The following is a 22,153-nucleotide window of genomic DNA, read 5'->3' as shown; positions in this document are numbered from 1 at the left end:
TGCAGGGCCCCTACCATCCCACAACAGGGTCATCACGTCACTCAACGCTTCTAAAATAAGACTCTGGTATTTTAATCGGGTAATTCTGTAAAATATATAGTAAGCGGGGACGCGCCAACATTTTGAAAAGGGCCGTGCGAACCACTAAGGAGAGAGGCAAAGTTTTCTAGTTTTCACATCGTTCCTCAGTCGAACCAGGGGGGCTACAAGATTGTTCGCATAAATTATGGTAGGATTCTGGATGATATAGATTCCCAGATAGCGGAATCCATTCTCCGCCACCTCCACAGTATACCATAGAGGGAGTCTGGGAATCGGTCCGTGTAGTGGGAAAAGCACGGATTTAGACCAGTTAATGGAGTATCCTGAAGTTTGTGAAGATATTTAATATTCTGTGGAGGGATTTCGCTCGGAAAAGCAAGATATCGTCCGCATAGAGGGATATCCGGTCTTCTTGTCCCTCGGCACATTTCAATCCCCTTAATACAACATCCCTTCTAACCCAGGATGTCAGAGGCTTCAGTATCAGAGAAAAAAAATCTATGGAGATAGGGGGCATCCCTGCCTAGCGCCCCTCCTCAGAGTAACTGCTGTGCCATTCTGGTATCCAGCGAATTCCTCAAATAAGTGATTAACTCTTCAGTCTATGTAGTCTCTCCTCTTCCTTAGTAAAATGATATGGATCTGGAGTGACAAGAATCAGATGTGCTCCATCTTTTCACCCATTATATAGGACCTTGGATAGTAGATGAAGGCCTGGAGAACAAGCTGTGGTGTGCACTTTATTTGAAGCGTTCAAGGGAGGAGTCTGCTTTAAAAAAAGCTACTCTCCTTCGAAAGGTAGGTTGCTTAATCAATCCTTGTTTAACCGCGTCGAGTGACAGCCATAGCAATGGATCAATCTATCATGTCAGCTGAATCTATACTACTTTTTAGATTCTGCAGTCATCCAAACTAATCAATCACAAAATCAGAAAAGGGCTATTACATGAGGGGAAATGAGCTTACTAAGGGCCATGCTTGCTAATTTCTACAAGACGTAGGTATAGCAAAAAAGAAGGCAAATTGCATTGACTGGGAGTAGGGCTTAACTGTCTGACATGAAAACCGTTTCACTCCATTGAGCAAAATCATTTCGATTTATGGTCTGAAGGAGTAGTAAGAAAGATATTAGGGTCCAACTTAGTTGATCAGATCTGTACCAGCAAGCTCTATGGGGAAGGATGTGTAGATAAAAACTTTTGATCAGACAGCGAGGGCTTAGGTTGGCAGCCATACAATCCATCCGTGGACAGACATGCCAGAGAAGGGATTATCCAGACTGCCAATGCAGGTCCAACCATCATAAGTGATGGGGATGCCATGACAGCTGCAAAATTTCCATCTGGATGTTGGGTTTGGGCTTGGCAGTCAGCAACTGCAAATCCAGCACCTTCGCTGCTTTCCAAACTACAGACGTAAAAGAACAGACTTCCTCAGAAGGAAAGCAAGGAATTTTGCCTCCAGTGAAGAATATTAGCATTTTATTTGAGGTAAAAAATGACATTCGAATGATAATGAGTTAAGAGGCTATAAGCCAACAAATTGTCGTCCTCTGTGTGCCCATGTTCCCCACTGGGTACGTCTAGGACATCAGAAATTGAGCCAAAGATCTCCTCCAGTTCACCGGATCCTCGTGCTCTAGAGAAAGGCTCTGCCAGGAACAGTTCCTTGTCGGCGGGGTTCGAACTTTTTCTCTCGCCACTCACATAACTTCTGCTAATAAAGAGCTGAGGTTGTTCTGGTGTTGTGAGCAGTGTCAGACACAAATGGTTCAGCATCTAAGTAGTCAAAGGATTTTACTAAGAAGTGCTGAGGCACAGATTTGGGGAGCATTGGGTAAGATCTACCAGATTCGTCAAAGTTGTAATCAGGCTGATCCTTGGGGAATTGGGCCAGAGAGATTAGGGATGGTCCTGAACGAGATGGGTCCGCAAATGATTCCACAAACTTTAGTGTAAGCCTTTTGAGAACCAGGGTTGACTCCTAAAAAAGACAAGGAACAGGCTAGGGCAAACATTGAGCTAAGTAGCTCGGAATTTTGTCTGGGGGCTCAACAGTGAATTTGCAATCACTGAGTTTCACTCCAGTATGACTTGCGGTACAGCTAAATCACAGCACCACAGAATGTTATTTAATTTCTGTATTGCTTCCAGAAATATCGCAAACTGAAAGAGAAGTCAGAAAATGTGATCAAGTTGTAGATGCCCATCGTGTAAGTTAGGGTCCTTTTATTACTTACCCAACTCTACCTTTTTTCGGGGACAAGTTTTTAATACCCAATTCAAGATACCTAGATGGGCATTAACCCCTGACTTTGAATTAATTTGCGTAGCAAACCAGACAGAAATAAATAATGATATACACTGTTAAAGTGGTCAGGATGACCTTGCCTTGGAATTGAAAATATATATGGTCATCGTTATCATGAGAATTGTGGACAACCATAGAGAAAAGCAGGATGTCAATAGGAGATGGTATATAAATGAGCATCCACCTTTGCTTCTCATCAAGCAGCAAACAAAATAATCAGGTGGAGATCCCCTGGAGGGGAAGGAGACATCTTAAAGGTTTCTACTCAGATTTCTGGCAGACTCAAGGAACCACTGGTCTTTGGTGGAGGCATCATCATCATCATCCTCCTCCTCTTCCTACACTTCCCTTTCATTATCCTCATCAGGCCCCAGCCCAATATCGTGAAAGCATCATGACTCACATCTTCCTGTCTGTAAGGCGGCAGCTGCATGTTGCTTGGCTTTAAAGGTTTCCCTTCTGCTGAGCGATCTCTGCACTAAAAAACAAACTGAACCCTAGGCATGGGTATCACTCCTCTCCAAAACACCCCATAATGCTGACAGAACTAGCATCAATTTGAGCTTCTGTGCCAAAGAGCACCAAGTGAGAGACTGGGGGGGAGGGGGGGGGGGGATGACGGGGGAGAGGCAGGCACAACCTTATCCTTACCAGAGAAGTGTAGGCTTCAATTAAGTTGTAGAGGAGGAAAATGATTCTTCATTGACACTTTAGCGTGGGGAGGATCCATTACAGGTCTGATGCACGCAAACAAGGCATTTGAAAACTGGCAAGGTTTAGGAAGGCCGGAGCCCTTTGAATGCTGAGACAAGAAAGGTTCAGCTAAATTTACAGGAAGGTTTGTGGTCTAATTCTCAAACAATATTTGCAGATGAAGATGTCACTATCAGGAATCACCCTAAATGTCCATCTTCAACTCTCAGCTTGCCATTACATTGGCTGCAATATTTGAAAGAGCTCATATTGTCTCAGGGACAAAAACACCATACTTACCTCAAAATAATGCATAATGATAACAGATAACCGGAAAAATGGCAACAGAGTGAAAAAATACACACCTAAATTTGAAAAACTCCACTGTGTAAAACACAAAGTGCGAAGCATGACCTTGCTCTGTCAAGTTGAAAAAAGGACTGAAGTAAAATAAATAGACTACAGGCTTATCGCTGAAATAATAATTCCAATCAATGATAGAAAGTGGTTTTAAAGAGACAGGCACTTTTTCTAAAGTATGTGTTTTGTAGCATTGCTAGCTACATGCATTCTGAAGAAAAAATAAAGTGAAACGTAAAAACATGTTTGAAAAAATAGAAAACGAAGTTTGAAAATTTTGCAAGGTTTGGCCTGGTGGTGGGAAGTGATTCTAAGGCAGGGGTCTCCAACCTCTTCATTAATAAGAGTTACTTATGTTCAATGAAAATCATGCTGCGCTACTAATGTTATTTGTGTTGCACACATTAGGCAAGATTATATTAGTGGCCACTCTCTGCAAGATTACCAGCCATGATCACATCAGTGCAGGATTTCCAGCAGTAATGTAATAAAAGGCTTCATGAATTTGGAATGCCTCGACAGTGGTAATACGTAATAGCCACAGCTGCAATGCCCCCTGGCAACAAAACAAAAATACCAAGGTAATATTTTTACTAATACCTCTTCCAGTGTTACATGATTTCTCATTCCAATATCAGCTTTAAATATCTTTTGGAAATTATTGGATTTGGAAATTATACGCATTTTCATCTGATACACACTTCAATTCTGGTATACATATATCAATTCAACCAAGCAAAAGGTTCTAATTTAGTTAACTGGACTGCACACAGGAGAGCTACTCACTGGTAGCTGGAGAGCTACCAGTAGCTCACAAGCTACTCATTGGAGAAGCCTGGTCTAAGGTTATAAATCTGGGAAGAATCTGCTAAACAAACTCCTTTTCAGAGGAAAAGGTTAGTCAACGGATAGTCCTTTGCTCTGCTTATTCTTTCAGCTCCCCTGCCTAGCTTCATAAAGTGAAGGGTCTTTAGCCTAAAAAGTGGCACTATTCACTGCTATTTGGGTTCACAGTATTAGGACAGGCAATGTACATAGTGGTTAAACATGTCTGAGCCAGGCGCTATCCTAGAAATTACTACAAATCTAATTAGAGTCTTATGCTTCCAAAGACGAAAACTTGGATAGAAATGAAGTGATATTTTGTTTCACAGTACAGGATATTTTAATCCTGGCTTCTGTTTTTGAGCTAAATGTCTTGTAACTCAATTTTGAATTCTGAGATTATGTCGCACAACATCCGGGGACACCAAAAATAAACCAAAACGAAAGTGAAAGCAAATTATTTCAAACATGGATTAAGGGGCTCAAACATGCTGGTCCATCTGAAAACCATACCTGGTTTTAAAAGAGGTGAGAAACCCCCAAAAGCTGCAGGAATATTTTTGTAGACATTTTTAAGGAATCGCTGCTATCAGAGAGAATAAAATTGATGGTTAATGGTCATTGGTAACTAGGGGGTACAAAACACAGGAAGCATGAATAAATATAGGAAGCAATCACAAGGACATGGTAAAACTGTCCTCTGAGACGCTAACAAAACATGGAGCTGAACAACGAAATAATGAAGAACCTGAAGGGTGCCGCACATTGGGTTTTAGCATCGCAAACTGTCAGCACTTACCCGCGAGGAATCCATTTCCACATTCCACTTTGGCCTGACCAAATAATCTTTATTGGAGGGCACAGGAACTCTGGCACGAGCACAAAAGCCTGGCTCACCGGGGCGCAAGGCTCTAGAAAAAAAAACATTCACATCAAAAGTGGCAAAATAAACGTTCGGTCAATCCAGTGTTTTTATCTCTTATATACATTAACACTTCTTAAAACACCCATTTAAAATGATGAAACAACCCGGCACTCTGAAAAGTAGCACTCCAAATGACCGCTGTAAAACAAATACGTTAAATCAGTGATGAAAGATTAAGTATCTTTTATTGTATGCAGCACAAACATTACTGCACGAAACCGGAAACAAATGATTTATCCTTAAAAATGTTTAAAGGTTTTGATACTCTGGATGGTCGCACTGGTGCTAGATTGTGGTAGCAAGGTAAAGAGACCATCTTGTAAGTAACCTGGACCAGATGTACAAACCATTTTACCACTCGCAAACCCTCTGATTTGCTCAATCAGTGTTTGGGACGAGTAAAAAGATTTTTCTAATCCACTAAACCCATTTAGCAATTCGGAAAGCTTTTTCGAAACACTAAATGGGTTTAGAAATGATTCCAGATTCGCGAATTGTAAAGGTCATGTATTGGGCAAGTAATGAATCAGAACCCTGCGTATCAATGGATTACAATCGTAATTTCAGTGCAAGCTATCTATCGATATGTTAGCAACTCCCAAGTGTGGTTGGTAATTGATTTACAAAAGATAAGCGGGCTGCTTTAGATTTCTTTTCCTTCTGTAATTGTTTTTAGACCGTCCTGTTTCCTTTGAGTGGCTCTGGCTCCTTAAAAAAACTGAATAATTCTGGAAAACATTCACAGGAAAAGTGGTCTGATGTTCCATGTAGGCCACCATCCTTGTGAATGTAGCCAATAGCAGTTTGTCTCTATATACAGCCTGATTAATTTAAATTAGGAAGGTCCTTTAGCAATTCTTTATTTTGCTAACTGACCTATTAGGACATACTTGTACAAATAAGAGGGAGAGTAGAGGCGGGCTCATCCTCCTCAAACTATACCGAAATTAGAAAGCCCTACTCTACCACATGAACTGGGACTTTTTGAAACAAGCAAAAATGCTTATTTATATACGTAGAACCGCCACCCACCAGGATTGCACCTTCGTGGCATGCTTCATCATTGGGTTTGCTCCTGTTCCAGATATTTTTAACGTAAAATAACCACCCTACTCCTATTCTCTTACAAATAATTTGATATTATTCAGTGCTACCACGTAACTCATTGGTTTGAGCACAACCGTTCCACAGCGGAAGGAGACCAATGATAAAGCATGCTTATACATTCTGGGTAAAATTCAAGACTACGAGCAGGGAGCAGCACTTGCAGACCATACCGAGAGTTATCAAACTGGTCAATGGCAAGTGGCTCTGTTCAACATTTGATAGGACTGATTGCCCCTGTACATAAAACCCCTCCGATCCAGTGGACACGATTAGTGTTAGGCATAACTGACTGTTACCCGCCAAATGGAAAAATATGAGGCCAAAACGCCTATTCCACTTTTTAGAATATCCGGAGCTCTTAGGGTGGCCCAGGCAGAATCACGTCACAGACACAGGACAGAGCTAATCCCGGGGGCTGCCTTCACTTGATTAGCTGTGCCTGTCTTGAGACCACAGTGTACAGGCTGAGATTCACATGCATGATCTCTCTGCTGCATTTGATTCAGTTGAGCATATCAACCTAGTGTTCCATTTTGCAGCTATGAGGCAAAAAGGCCTGCCTTATAATGGTTGAATCTGAGGTGGTTATTGTGAGAAAGTGGCTCTGTATATACTGTTCCCTAATAGGTACAGGGTGTACAGAGTCCACAGTCCCCCAGAGGCTGATAGAGGTCAAAGTTTATTTTATTTATTTTATTTTATGTCGTTTGTAGAGCGCACAGCTACCCCCGAAGGGGTGTCCCGGCGCTAGAACCTGAACCTCCAAAGGAGAGGAGAGGAGCAAGAAGGGGAAGTAGCGTATGACCTTACTCTCAAAAGTGGTAGCTTGGTCGAGCAGTAAGGCAGTACCAGAGGACAGTGTAAAGCATTTATTGTACACACTCAGTCAGCAAATGGTTTCACACACTCAATAACTGAACTCTAGGCCAATGGTTTATATATATAAAATATATGCTTGTTTTATTTTTAGAACCACAAAGGGGGTAAAAATATACTTTCTTAGAATGAGAGGTTGAATATAAATACTTTTGTCTTAAGCAATAAATTTGTGTAAACAGTCACAGTTGGTTGCAATAAACAATCCTATTTCCTAAACATAACAATGCATTGAGCTCAATGGTAAATTCAGGTTATTTGTAATAAATTACTTTTCAGATTACTTTTGGAATTCCAGGTCTGGCTCCTAGAACCAGCCTGGGGTCAGTATTCAGAATCAAGTGATGAAAGTCGACTTAATAACTGTAATGATTTTTAAATAATATTTAGCTATTTCAAAAGTTAGCACTCAGAAAATATTTCAAAGAAAACATTCAATGGATCTCTATGGCAAGAAATTCAAATTGCAGGTAGAGTACTTTATCGTTACTTTAGTAATCCAGGACTGGGCACCTAGACCCAGGACTGGGGTCCTTATCAAAAACAGGTAAGTAATTTCGTTTGCAGAAATGGTACGATTTTAAAAGAATATTTCAAATTTGCAAAAGTAGACACTTAGAAGAAATTTCACAGAAAAGCAGACAATGGTTTCCTATGGGAGAAAAATGAGTTAGAGGTAAGTATAGTTGTGGACACTTTTCAGAGTCAGGGCTGGGCACCAAGATCCAGCACTGGGAGCTCACCTAGGAGCAGGTGAGTAAATTCGTTTTTGTCACTTGGCTGATTTTTGGTGAATATTTGCAGTTTTGAAAAGTTCACACTTAGAAGATTTCTGAAGAAAAAGCCAGTCAATGTTACCCTATGAGGAAAATGAAGTTAGCGGTTTAAGGGTAAGTACTCGACTGGCAGAGTTGAAATTCCGGGCATAGACTCAGGGGTCCCCCAGTGTCAGGTAGGTACAGTTGGTTCACCCTCAGCGGTTTCAGGACGGCCGGGTGCAGAGAGAGTTAGGCCCAATGTTATCCTATGAGGGATAGGGGGGCCTTGGTTGGTGGCTGCTGTCTGGCAAGCCACGCGGCTGTGGGAGCTGGGCTCCTGGTCACTTACTCAGGGCAAGTGGGGCAGTAGGTTAGTGTAGAGAGTGCACTGCCAGGGCCACTCGGGCGGCTGGGTGCAGGGTGCTTTTGAGCCCTCGGGCGCTCAATGGAAATCAATGGGAATGTTCCGGTTAGGAAAAAGGCTGCAAGCTCGGGGACGAGGATGCTTCAGGTGCCACCACCACTTCGAGAGGTAAGTTGGGTAGTTGTAGGTTAGGTGGGTACCCCGGGATTGGGCACAGGGGGCCGCAGGGCGCCGCTTGCAGGGGTGCCTTTTGGTGTCGGGAAATCTTACCCTCTGTTGATCGCGGTTGGGGGGGGCACCTGGTTCTGAGGCTGCAGGCTTCTTCAGGAATGTCGAGGGGGGTCCTTGGGTGCCGGACTCGGGGTCACAGTCGCCGTGGGGTCGTCCTCAGGGTCTTTGTTCACTCCGGCACTGGCCAGGCTTGGCTGGTGCAGAGTGTGCTGGGTTCGCGGTTCCGGGCTGCTGCCAGGGGTTAGAGATAGGTTTCTGAGTAGAGCCTCTACTCATGGGAGTCCCAGGGAATCAGAGTTCAAAGGTAGCCAGGTCCTCCGGGGTTTTTGAGGTTGCTGGCCACAAGAGATGCCGCGCTGGAGCAGGAGCAGGTTCGAGGGTCGACAGGCCGGTAGGGCTGGGGCCAAAGCAGTTGGTGTCTTCCTCTTTTTAGCAGCTGCAGGGCAGGTCTTTGTTCTTCTTGCTCTTCTTGTAGTTTCAAATCTGGGATCTGTCGAAGGAAGGTTCAGGGTGCCCCTAAATACTAGATTTAGGGGCGTTACAGGTAGGTGAAGGCCAGGGACCAATGGGTCCTTGTCCTGGGGTGGGTACACCCCCTATCCTGCCTCTCTCCTGTGGGAGGGGGGCAGTAGCCTAATCCTGATAGGGTAGGGCCCCCCATCTTCAAGATGGCGATAGCCCGGAGATGTGCTTCACCTCGCCTCCCCCACCTGAGGGGTGGGGTGGGCAGGCTGGCACATTCCCTGTCCTTGTATGGGGTTTCCGGCCAAGCTTCCCTCCAGAGTGGGGGGTTGCAGAGGCCTGGGGAATCTCCAAGAGGCGGCATGCCTTTGAAGCTTCCCTTAGCTCATCCTGGGGGAGGAGATTTATCACCTCACCCAGGACGTGCATTGTTGCAGGCCCGGGAGAGCAGGGGCTCTCCCACCCAGGGGTCCAGCAACGTGTCTGCGGTGTGGCAGCCTGGGCAGCCTCAGAGCAGACGTGGATTGTAGGTTAGCTGTAAGGGGGCATCTCTAAGATGCCCTCTGGGGTGCTTAGTACATTAAATCCCACACTGGCATCAGTGTGGGTTTAATGTGCTGAGAAGTTTGATACCAAACTTCCCAGTCTTCAGTGTTGCCATTATGGTGCTGTGGAGCTCGTGTTTGACGAGCTCTCAGCACCATGTACTTGTAAATGGCAGCACTGTACTTACAGTGCCCAGGAATGGACCTGGGTACTGTAGGGGCACAGGGCTCCTGCTCCTGTGCCCACACCATAGGCATAAGGCACCCAGCCAGAGGGGTGGCTGACATATGCCTTGGCAGTGTAGGTGATGGGCATGGCACACAGAGATGTGTGCCATGTCGACTCTTTGTTTTGTCCTGCGCCCAGACACTCAGCCTGCAAAGGCAGTGTGTGTGTGTAAGGGTACAGGGCCTCTAAGGGTGGCACAATGAGTGCTGCAGCCCTTAGAGGCCTTCCCTGGTCACAAGGCCCTGGGTACCTAGGGTACCATTTACTAGGGGCTGACATGTGGCCAGGGTTTGCCAATTGGGAGTTTGTATTTTAGGGAAGGAACACAGGCCCTGGGCACCTGATTGGCAGGAGCCCAGGGCACAACAAGGAAAAGTGCATCAGCTATTAGGCAAAAAGGGGGGGGGGGGGTTACTGCAACAGAAACCCACTTTCTCACAGTTATACATCGCCCTTTCATCACTTTCCAGCATTATCACTTACTTGTGGGATCCTTCAAAAGTCATCACTCTTCCTTCATTTTGTTCAGTCTTTAGATACAACCCCATAACTTCTACATACTTTTGGGCTTCAGGTACTCTCCTGCGTAGATTATACTCAATTAAAATGCAGATCCAACTATCAGTCCACCTATTCCTTCGGATGCATGGGTAGTGCTTTTCTGCTATTAAGGAATGGTTGATTGTAAAATTCCTAAAAAATGAACTGCACAACACAGGATTTCTGGCCACAGGACCAGATTCCACCTCCAGATCCAGCAAGGTATGGACAGGATGACTCCAGTTCCCTGTTTCAGTTCCCATGGCTAAGAATGTAGGTGCCAGATCTGATCCAAGATACTCAAATCTAAAAAGAAATGTCATCTTATTTTGTTTTTCAAGTATTTCACCTCGGTCGTCTGTAAGTGTAATTGGCGCATGCGTTCTGTTGCACAATTTGCTACAGGAATGCACTGCACCTTGAGTGTGATGCGTGAGAACATGCCTATTTGAGTGGCATTCTATTTATCAAAATATGATCAAACCTTGATTGTTTTTGCACTAGATAACAATTAAACAGCTGATTTACTTCATGATATTGCACACCGTGCAATCTATCCCCTTGGCACAGTTTCTTTGACCAACTTCCTCATCTTTCATGACCCAATAATGTCCTCAAGGTTCAGTAACTTATGACATTTTGGGTTACAGGCTTAGAGTGCCCCCCGTTGCGATTGTACGGTCTTTTCATGTCTTGTGGTCCATATGAGCAATACCTCAATAATGAATAAATAAAAGTCAAAACAAGGTTCGAACCCCAATGAAGAACAATAAATGGGGAGGATGGTAACAGGTAGAGCAAACCTTCAGAAAATACATTACTAGTGGTTATTTAAACAGGGGATATTGTTCAGGAAGCTACATGAACTCGGACAGCTGCCAAGTGGCCTTTAAATGTAGGCACCACCAGAACCTCCTATGCAAGGGACAATGTTGTACAGGTGAGGTATAAAAGGAATAATGCCATCTGACTCACCGCTGCACAACATTGTTTCAGCAGCCTGAGTACACAGATTTTGTGGGAAGCCTCACCAAGCCATGATGATATATGTGACCTAAACAGGAAGGACAAAGGATTCTAGCTGGTACCACTCAATCTTTAACTGTGCAGCAGCACTGTCTGGGGATTAGGGTGGAAGAACAAATCCTGCTGCAAAAGCAGGTACACTTTGTAGGAGGGGCAGAGGAAGCTGAGTGGCAACAGATTAGCATACCAGATTCTGCTCGCTTAACCAGCAGAGATCAGAATCTGCTGCCCCCAAACCTCCTGCACTGTTCGCGGTACTCTGGATAAAAGCAGGATTAGCAGGAACGTATTCAGCAGTTCTTGAAGGTAATTTCCTGGGGAACAATCCAGTAGAAAGTGTGCAGGACCAGGATCAAAGTTGAGTAACTCACATTGGAATCATTGCCCTAATATCCCAAGTCCTCGGAGTAAAACAAAAGGCCTTTAAAAAAGGTAGTGAGCACCCCACCAAGAAAATTGGGGGGGGGCGGGGGGAACGACTTCTGGATGTTGATGTAAAACCCAGGCAGGGGAGGCTCCTCCATTATAGCGGAGGAGCGTCGCCCCACTGAAATGCCCCCAGAGACAAAAAAATAAATTTGGAATGAAGTTAATCCATTACCATTTTATTTTTCGTCACCTTGTCCCGAACTGAGTGTCAGGTCAGGGCTAGGCCTGCTGAATGGCAGCAGCATCAGGGTGGGTGGTAGGCTGTCTTTTGCACTTGTATAAAGTGCATATGTCTCTTTGGCCAGCAGTCTTGCAATGGCCAGCCAGACATGTGCACTTTAAACCTCTCAACCCAGCTGTTAGACAGCTAGGTTGAGAATATTGAACCTTTGCTCCTGGATGAACTGGTGAAGGACCAGGTTAGTCCTCAGGCTCCATCCGTCTTGAAGACCAAGAAGAGAGTAAAATTGTGTCACTCTCTCCCAAAGGCACCACTTCAATGGACGCTCTATCTAGCAAAGCCAGGACTTCTACCATCAGTTTTGAGGCATGAGCCAGAGAGCACATTCTGAAAGAAGGGGAGCGGCTTGAGAGTAAGGGTGGGGAAAGACTACAAAGGGAGGGACATAGCCCCAGCTGGATCACCCAATGGTATGTCATGATCACCACCCACAGAGTTACAAAAGGGACACCCTCCCAACAGAAGATAATGTTGTGAAAGGGAGCGGGGGGTGGTATGGGGGGGGGGAATAGAAGGGGCATAGAGGCAGAAGATCCTATAGAGGATGGAGGGGACTGAGTTTGCTGCTTTTAGTGATGGTCTCTCGATCCATCCCTGCATTGAAAGGAGAGATTTAACTGCTATGAGGTTTGGATGGGCTGGGACAGCTGCCATTGTTGGACTGCAAAGCCCTACAAAAATCATGACATTTCTGATACTGTTGATGAAATTGCCGTGCAGGGGAGACCAGGCACAGGGCACAAGCCACAGACCTTCTATTCTTTGAATGTTCCAATAAAGGGTTGTAGTCTCCGAATAGCCCTTCATCATAAAAGGGCATGTTTCTGAGCATAGCCTGGACGACATCTGAGAATACAGTGGATTATATCCAAACATACCAACACAGCATGATACCTGTACCATGGACTACACCGGTGTACACAGAGTCAGAAACACACTTTAGGATCACTTTTGAAACACACTTTAGGATCACATTTGATATTTGTAGGACCAGGAGACTCACAATCATACATTTTGCCAGTTTCCGAAAGGCATGGATGTATCAGACTAAAATGCAGGCAGCATTTAGTGTACAGAGGGCCAAGCTACCTAGGACAAAAACTTTGTGACCCAAGGCATCAAGCTCCCTGGATTCCATGTCTAGGGAGGCATAGGAAAAATCAGTGGGGCTCTGCTTTAAAGATGTTTGAACCACTAGATCATCTGGTGATGGGTAGGCGTAAGTCACCCGGAGGAGGCCTAAGGCATCTGTAAATCTGCCTGTGAACTGCCATTCCCGACAAGGGTTTGTCACATGCAGTCACAATAACATCTAGGTAAGCCTCACTAAACAGAATGAAGGGTTTTGCAGAAGCAGTGAGGGACTGCAAGATTTCCATTAGAAGGTACAACTTCAATTCAGGAAATGGCAAAGTCTATTCCAAGTCCTCTACTGCCTTCCAAGGAATGTTGTAAAAGATTAAACCTCCTCTGAAGCAGGACTAGAAAGGTTGGAAATGCCCACTTCTGGTAAAGAATGTAGGTCACTGGAATTTTGTAGGCCCAAGTGGATGCTGCCAACAGTACTGAAAGGTGCCATGAGTGATCAGCCACTGAGTCATCATCTTTCATCTTCCCACAGCCCTCATTCTCCACAGCCAAGGCACCTGAACCAGAAATGAGAATCTCATCCTTATGAAGATTATAGCAGTAAGAATGGCTAGGGTAATTTCGAGCTCAGCAAGCTATGACCAGAACAGATTTATACCCACATGTCAACTTTATTTCAATATGTATTATCTAGCTGAAACTGTAGTTCACTTTTCAGTAAGCGAGATTACACTGCAAAACTGTTCATAGATGGTGAAGAAAAGGCATTTAACCGTGGGCGCTTTATTCAAAGATTTGACAGCAATGGGCTTTCCGCTCCAGCTCATAAGGTCAATTTCTGTGATTTATGAGGAGTCGTTCGTGTCTGAAGTCTTAAATGGTAGAGCCTCGTATCAGATAAAGATCACCAGAGGTACAAGCTGGGGTGTCCCCTCTCAACCACTCTTTTAGCTATATTTATGAAACATTTAGCCTGTTTAAGGGAAAGCGAGGAAAGCAAGGCAGTAATCCCTAGTGCCCCAAAACACATTATATGCTGTAGATATATATGTGTGTGTGTGTGTATATATATATATATATATACATACACACACACACACACACACACATACACACACACGCACACATACACGCACGAGAACGTGTTCAAATAACATGTAAATGGGGACTGCAAAGAACGAAAGCTTTTCAAAGTGGCAGCACTTACTTTTCTTCTCCCGTCAGCACCTTCTCCAAATCTCTGCGAGGTGTTTGACCACCAACACTGTCAATATACAGGGGAAAAAAACACATATGAATACTTGGATGCAGGCAATCTCACTTCTAATCAAACAGATCAACACCAAGAGCACACCCCAATAGCAGAAAGAGTAAGGCATCTCAAAGTGCCTGATGATTCTACTGCTAAAAACACCAACCTGCTCAAACCTTTACGCTGGGGCATCTGTTCAAGGTCTCGCTGTTCCCGTTCCTCTCGGCTCATCCCTTTGTAGTTTGAAGTCAGCCCAAATATGGGCCGTGACCACTCATCTGAAGAAAGGAGAGTGAATACTTATCAGATGGGTTCAAAGCAGGGACACCAGCAGAGTAGCATAGAGGGGTCACTTACCAAGTAACAAGGAGAGAAAACAAACATGGAAAGAAGTGGAACGCCTATGAATATAACTGCATGGTATTTGGGAGTGAAGACACTGGAAGATTGTACAGATAAAAGCAGAAAGGAAAGAACAAATAAGATGAGGGGCTGTATTTGTACAAATGTGATTAAGAAAAAGTGCAGGGCAGTGTTGGGAGAAGACATCAGCATATAGGGATGTCTTGTGTAGAGGAATGAGGCAGCAAACACAGGAAGCTGGTGCAGAGGATTGAACAGTGCCTCCCAGTAAACAAGAAGAGTATAAATACAGTACATCAAATTTACTACAGAGTGGTAAAATAGAGAAGGAATAGCTAACTAGTCCAGAATTTTAACACTGGTTTCAGCAGTAGCTAAGAGATTATGAAATTGCAAAGGAGATCTAAATTGGCCTGTAAGAGGGCTTCTTGTGCGAAATGCTCTGCAAACAAAAGGTAAATATATCTCTGAAAAAGCATGATGTGGGACTGACTAGAGCCTTTTGACAAGGCAGCACTTCCAGCATATACAATCTACCAATGAGGTTAGAGTTCGGATTTCACGGGGGCCCCAAGACTCCTGAAGAAATATAGGTTTTAGGTAGCAAGTTTTAGTAGTGCCAAATCGCCTGTGAATATGACAAAGGAGGAAACGCCTGGTCCAGAACCTGGATCACCAGAACTCATTCTGGTAGACAGGATCCAAAATTATCTATTGGTTGCATCTGAACAGGGAGTAATGTCAACTACAACATTTTTATCTGGTGAAGGAGCTACCAAGGCGACCATACCTACTATAACTATTCTTATTTTTTTAGATGAATGGAGGAAGTAAATGTTTCCGCAAGGACAGAGGTGGAATAGAAGGCAAGTAGTCTTGTAATGTGGAAAGGAGGATCGAGATGAGGAAGGGATACAATAAAACATGGACAAAAGGAGCTGCGAAAAACATTTTGGGAATCATACATCACTCACAAAATACAAAGCATCTGTAAGCTTCCATAATGGGGAATTGAAGAGATAATCCAGAACAGTAAAGTAGATTTAAAAATAATTCAGTCAGAAGTGGGCAGGAGATGAACTGAAAATATGGAAGTGCAGGTTTAACATTACATACTGATAAGCTTTCCGGCCAAATCTTTGTTGGGTCTAGATTCTTTAGGGTGTTTGTAAAGGTACATCACGGCTCTTCCGACCCCGCTGTGCCTCAGAGTTTCCTGGCTCACACCAGGCAGCTGGAGAGGGAAAAAAAACAGTCAAGATAAACTAACGTTTGCATCTTTTTGAAGAAAGCGTATTTTTAAGTGATTGTGAGTGGAGTGTGGCAAGACACTACAGCAGCTTTCACAGCAACATGGAAATGTAGACTGCTTAACAGTTAGCAATCACCTCCAACAACAACCATCGCATATATGGGACATGGAGAAAAACTCTGGGGAAACGTCCAGCTCTGAACATGCGTTTCGCTCGTCAGAGAAGCATAGCTTGGCCCACACACAAGGGAGCACCCAGTACTACTTGGATTTTTCATAATTTATGTAGCATTCCCACCCTGCAAGGACATTTTTGTGACTTTTACGGAGTGCTCCCTTGTGTCTGGTCAAAACTATGCTTCTTTAACAGGCTGTCATAGCGACAAAACGTGGCAGGAGCTACTTTTACCTATTCCAAGTTGGCAAGGATGGTGTTCTACCAAGCCAAAACTGTAATACTGTGCCTGTAAATGATAAAATGCCTTTGTCACTTTTTTTTTGTTAGACCAGCATGAGGGACATAAGGCTTGCTCGATGATTACAAATTTCTGCTTGAAAAACAGATATTTGAGATGAGCAGGTACAGTGTTGGTGGTGTTTAAGATGTGCTCCATACAAAGGAGAAGATCTCCATCTAAATATTAGGAACTACTCAGCACTCCCCATTTCCTTTCTGCACTATTTATGTGGCATTCTGAGGATGCATAGAAATTATTTACATATATAATATATATATCAATGCACTTGCTGCCCGAAACGTGTCAAAGGTAGGAGTGAGAAGCAATAAAACACCTTGCCAAAGTATTCCCTGGGTGTCTGTTTACTCTCTCTTCGCCTAGAGGAGGTTGCAAGTGTGTGGAGGATTTTGAGATATATATGAGTAAGACAGGGGATCCTGTCGAAACCCATAACGGCACAGCAACTTAGCGAATAAATGTTGGAAAATTCAACTGAATCCGCGATGTCGGTGTCCAGATTCTTGAAGCGCGAGAGAGAGAGAGCGCGCGCGAGAGAGAGAGAGAGCGCGCGCGAGAGAGAGAGAGAGCGCGCGCGAGAGAGAGAGAGAGCGCGAGAGAGAGAGTGCGCGCAAGAGAGAGAGAGAGTGCGCGCAAGAGAGAGAGAGAGAGAGAGAGAGAGAGAGTGCGCGCGAGAGAGAGAGTGCGCGCAAAAGAGAGAGTGCGCGCAAAAGAGAGAGTGCGCGCAAAAGAGAGAGTGCGCGCAAAAGAGAGAGTGCGCGCAAAAGAGAGAGCGCGCGCAAGAGAGAGAGAGAGAGCGCGCGAGAGAGAGCGCGCGAGAGCGCGCGAGAGCGCGCGAGAGCGCGCGAGAGAGAGCGCGCGAGAGAGAGCGCGCGAGAGAGAGAGCGCGCGAGAGAGAGAGAGCGCGAGAGAGAGAGTGCGCGCAAGAGAGAGAGAGAGTGCGCGCAAGAGAGAGAGAGAGTGCGCGCAAGAGAGAGAGTGCGCGCGCGAGAGAGAGAGTGCGCGCGAGAGAGAGTGCGCGCGAGAGAGAGTGCGCGCGAGAGAGAGTGCGCGCGAGAGAGAGTGCGCGAGAGAGAGAGTGCGCGCGAGAGAGAGTGCGCGAGAGAGAGAGAGTGCGCGAGAGAGAGAGAGTGCGCGAGAGAGAGAGAGTGCGCGAGAGAGAGAGTGCGCGAGAGAGAGAGTGCGCGAGAGAGAGAGAGTGCGCGAGAGAGAGAGAGTGCGCGAGAGAGAGAGAGTGCGCGAGAGAGAGAGAGTGCGCGAGAGAGAGAGAGTGCGCGAGAGAGAGAGAGTGCGCGAGAGAGAGAGTGCGCGAGAGAGAGAGAGTGCGCGAGAGAGAGAGAGTGCGCGAGAGAGAGAGAGTGCGCGAGAGAGAGAGAGTGCGCGCAAGAGAGAGAGAGTGCGCGCAAGAGAGAGAGAGTGCGCGCAAGAGAGAGAGAGCGCGCAAGAGAGAGAGAGCGCGCGCAAGAGAGAGAGAGCGCGCAAGAGAGAGAGAGCGCGCAAGAGAGAGAGAGAGCGCGCAAGAGAGAGAGAGAGCGCGCAAGAGAGAGAGAGAGCACGCAAGAGAGAGAGAGAGCGCGCGAGAGAGAGAGTGCGCGCAAAAGAGAGAGTGCGCGCAAAAGAGAGAGTGCGCGCAAAAGAGAGAGTGCGCGCAAAAGAGAGAGCGCGCGCAAGAGAGAGAGAGCGCGCAAGAGAGAGAGAGTGCGCGCAAGAGAGAGCGCGCGAGAGCGCGCGAGAGCGCGCGAGAGAGAGCGCGCGAGAGCGCGCGAGAGAGAGCGCGCGAGAGAGAGCGCGCGAGAGAGAGCGCGCGAGAGAGAGAGAGCGCGAGAGAGAGAGTGCGCGCAAGAGAGAGAGAGAGTGCGCGCAAGAGAGAGAGAGAGTGCGCGCAAGAGAGAGAGTGCGCGCGCGAGAGAGAGAGTGCGCGCGAGAGAGAGTGCGCGCGAGAGAGAGTGCGCGAGAGAGAGAGAGTGCGAGAGAGAGAGAGAGTGCGCGAGAGAGAGAGAGAGTGCGCGAGAGAGAGAGAGAGTGCGCGAGAGAGAGAGAGAGTGCGCGAGAGAGAGAGAGAGTGCGCGAGAGAGAGAGTGCGCGAGAGAGAGAGTGCGCGAGAGAGAGAGAGTGCGCGAGAGAGAGAGAGTGCGCGAGAGAGAGAGAGTGCGCGAGAGAGAGAGAGTGCGCGAGAGAGAGAGAGTGCGCGAGAGAGAGAGAGTGCGCGAGAGAGAGAGAGTGCGCGAGAGAGAGAGTGCGCGAGAGAGAGAGAGTGCGCGAGAGAGAGAGAGTGCGCGAGAGAGAGAGAGTGCGCGAGAGAGAGAGAGTGCGCGAGAGAGAGAGAGTGCGCGAGAGAGAGAGAGAGAGCGCGCAAGAGAGAGAGAGCGCGCAAGAGAGAGAGAGCGCGCAAGAGAGAGAGAGCGCGCAAGAGAGAGAGAGCGCGCAAGAGAGAGAGAGAGCGCGCAAGAGAGAGAGAGAGCGCGCAAGAGAGAGAGAGAGCGCGCAAGAGAGAGAGAGAGCGCGCGAGAGAGAGAGAGCGCGCGAGAGAGAGAGAGCGCGCGAGAGAGAGAGTGCGCGCAAGAGAGAGAGAGAGTGCGCGAGAGAGAGTGCGCGAGAGAGAGTGCGCGAGAGAGAGTGCGCGCGAGAGAGAGAGGGAGTGCGCGCAAGAGAGAGAGAGAGAGTGCGCACAAGAGAGAGAGAGAGAGAGTGCGCGCAAGAGAGAGAGAGAGAGAGTGCGAGCAAGAGAGAGAGAGAGTGCGAGCAAGAGAGAGAGAGAGTGCGAGCAAGAGAGAGAGAGAGTGCGCGCGAGAGAGAGTGCGCGAGAGAGAGTGCGCGCGAGAGAGAGTGCGCGAGAGAGAGAGTGCGCGAGAGAGAGAGTGCGCGAGAGAGAGAGTGCGCGAGAGAGAGAGTGCGCGAGAGAGAGAGTGCGCGAGAGAGAGAGTGCGCGAGAGAGAGTGCGCGAGAGAGAGAGTGCGCGAGAGAGAGAGTGCGCGAGAGAGAGAGTGCGCGAGAGAGAGAGTGCGCGAGAGAGAGTGCGCGCGAGAGAGAGTGCGCGCGAGAGAGAGTGCGCGCGAGAGAGAGTGCGCGAGAGAGAGAGTGCGCGAGAGAGAGAGTGCGCGAGAGAGAGAGTGCGCGAGAGAGAGAGTGCGCGAGAGAGAGAGTGCGCGAGAGAGAGAGTGCGCGAGAGAGAGAGTGCGCGAGAGAGAGAGTGCGCGAGAGAGAGAGTGCGCGAGAGAGAGAGTGCGCGAGAGAGAGAGTGCGCGAGAGAGAGAGTGCGCGAGAGAGAGTGCGCGAGAGTGCGGGAGAGAGAGAGAGTGCGCGAGAGAGAGAGAGTGCGCGAGAGAGAGAGTGCGCGAGAGAGAGAGTGCGCGAGAGAGAGAGTGCGCGAGAGAGAGAGAGTGCGCGCAAGAGAGAGAGAGAGTGCGCGCAAGAGAGAGAGAGAGAGTGCGCGCAAGAGAGAGAGAGAGTGCGCGCAAGAGAGAGAGAGAGTGCGCGCAAGAGAGAGAGAGAGAGTGCGCGCGAGAGAGAGAGAGTGCGCGCGAGAGAGAGAGAGTGTGCGCGAGAGAGAGAGAGAGTGCGCGAGAGAGAGAGTGCGCGCGCGAGAGAGAGAGAGTGCGCGCGCGAGAGAGAGAGTGCGCGCGCGAGAGAGAGTGCGCGCGCGAGAGAGAGTGCGCGCGCGAGAGAGAGAGTGCGCGCGCGAGAGAGAGAGTGCGCGCGCTAGAGAGAGAGAGTGCGCGCGCGAGAGAGAGAGAGAGTGCGCGCGAGAGAGAGTGCGCGCGCGAGAGAGAGAGAGAGTGCGCGCGCGAGAGAGAGAGTGCGCGAGAGAGAGAGAGAGTGCGCGCGCGAGAGAGAGAGAGAGTGCGCGCGCGAGAGAGAGAGTGTGCGAGAGAGAGAGTGCGCGCGAGAGAGAGAGAGTGCGCGCGAGAGAGAGAGAGTGCGCGAGAGAGAGAGAGTGCGCGAGAGAGAGAGAGTGCGCGAGAGAGAGTGCACGCAAGAGAGAGAGAGTGCGCGCAAGAGAGAGAGAGAGCGCGCAAGAGAGAGAGAGAGCGCGCAAGAGAGAGAGAGAGCGCGCAAGAGAGAGAGAGAGCGCGCAAGAGAGAGAGAGAGCGCGCAAGAGAGAGAGAGAGCGCGCGAGAGAGAGAGTGCGCGCAAGAGAGAGAGAGAGTGCGCGAGAGAGAGTGCGCGAGAGAGAGTGCGCGAGAGAGAGTGCGCGCGAGAGTGCGCGCAAGAGAGAGAGAGTGCGCGCAAGAGAGAGAGTGCGCGCAAGAGAGAGAGAGAGAGAGTGCGCGCAAGAGAGAGAGAGAGAGTGCGCGCAAGAGAGAGAGAGAGAGTGCGCGCAAGAGAGAGAGAGAGTGCGCGCAAGAGAGAGAGAGAGAGTGCGCGCAAGAGAGAGAGGGAGTGCGCGCAAGAGAGAGAGAGAGAGAGTGCGCGCAAGAGAGAGAGAGAGAGAGTGCGCGCAAGAGAGAGAGAGAGAGAGTGCGCGCAAGAGAGAGAGAGAGAGAGTGCGAGCAAGAGAGAGAGAGAGTGCGAGCAAGAGAGAGTGCGAGCAAGAGAGAGAGAGAGTGCGAGCAAGAGGGAGAGAGAGTGCGAGCAAGAGAGAGAGAGAGTGCGCGCAAGAGAGAGAGAGTGCGCGCAAGAGAGAGAGAGTGCGCGCAAGAGAGAGAGTGCGCGCAAGAGAGAGAGAGAGAGAGTGCGCGCAAGAGAGAGAGAGAGTGCGCGCAAGAGAGAGAGAGTGCGCGCAAGAGAGAGAGAGTGCGCGCAAGAGAGAGAGTGCGCGCAAGAGAGAGAGAGAGAGAGTGCGCGCAAGAGAGAGAGAGAGAGTGCGCGCAAGAGAGAGAGAGAGAGTGCGCGCAAGAGAGAGAGAGAGAGTGCGCGCAAGAGAGAGAGAGAGAGTGCGCGCAAGAGAGAGAGGGAGTGCGCGCAAGAGAGAGAGAGAGAGAGTGCGCGCAAGAGAGAGAGAGAGAGTGCGCGCAAGAGAGAGAGAGAGAGAGTGCGCGCAAGAGAGAGAGAGAGAGAGTGCGCGCAAGAGAGAGAGAGAGAGAGTGCGAGCAAGAGAGAGAGAGAGTGCGAGCAAGAGAGAGAGAGAGTGCGAGCAAGAGAGAGAGAGAGTGCGAGCAAGAGAGAGAGAGAGTGCGCGCGAGAGAGTGCGCGAGAGAGAGTGCGCGAGAGAGAGAGTGCGCGAGAGAGAGAGTGCGCGAGAGAGAGAGTGCGCGCGAGAGAGAGTGCGCGAGAGAGAGAGTGCGCGAGAGAGAGAGTGCGCGAGAGAGAGAGTGCGCGAGAGAGAGAGTGCGCGAGAGAGAGAGTGCGCGAGAGAGAGAGTGCGCGAGAGAGAGAGTGCGCGAGAGAGAGAGTGCGCGAGAGAGAGAGTGCGCGAGAGAGAGAGTGCGCGAGAGAGAGAGTGCGCGAGAGAGAGAGAGTGCGCGAGAGAGAGAGAGTGCGGGAGAGAGAGAGAGTGCGGGAGAGAGAGAGAGTGCGCGAGAGAGAGAGTGCGCGAGAGAGAGAGTGCGCGAGAGAGAGAGTGCGCGAGAGAGAGAGTGCGCGAGAGAGAGAGTGCGCGCAAGAGAGAGAGAGAGTGCGCGCAAGAGAGAGAGAGAGTGCGCGCAAGAGAGAGAGAGAGTGCGCGCAAGAGAGAGAGAGAGTGCGCGCGAGAGAGAGAGAGTGCGCGAGAGAGAGAGTGCGCGCGCGAGAGAGAGAGTGCGCGCGCGAGAGAGAGAGAGAGTGCGCGCGAGAGAGAGAGAGTGCGCGCGAGAGAGAGAGAGTGCGCGCGAGAGAGAGA

At 48.3% G+C, this 22,153-nt stretch overlaps 1 protein-coding gene across 4 annotated transcripts in view; it reads right to left on the bottom strand.

Annotated features, from left to right (window-relative positions):
- Positions 1-22,153, bottom strand: part of IWS1 (interacts with SUPT6H, CTD assembly factor 1) — a 304,114-nt gene that overhangs the window by 50,820 nt on the left and 231,141 nt on the right. For all 4 annotated transcript variants that reach the window (XM_085634665.1, XM_085634666.1, XM_085634667.1 and 1 more), the window contains exons 10-13: positions 15,784-15,901; positions 14,471-14,582; positions 14,260-14,316; positions 5,030-5,141 (exon numbers count right to left, since the gene is read on the bottom strand). In XM_085634665.1, the coding sequence (XP_085490791.1) occupies positions 5,030-5,141; positions 14,260-14,316; positions 14,471-14,582; positions 15,784-15,901 (399 nt within the window). The remainder of the gene's footprint in view (positions 1-5,029; positions 5,142-14,259; positions 14,317-14,470; positions 14,583-15,783; positions 15,902-22,153) is intronic.

The sequence above is a fragment of the Triturus cristatus genome, chromosome 11 (genome assembly GCF_964204655.1).
Source record: "Triturus cristatus chromosome 11, aTriCri1.1, whole genome shotgun sequence".
Taxonomy (NCBI): Eukaryota; Metazoa; Chordata; class Amphibia; order Caudata; family Salamandridae; genus Triturus; species Triturus cristatus.
This window is presented reverse-complemented; position numbering and strand designations above follow the sequence as displayed.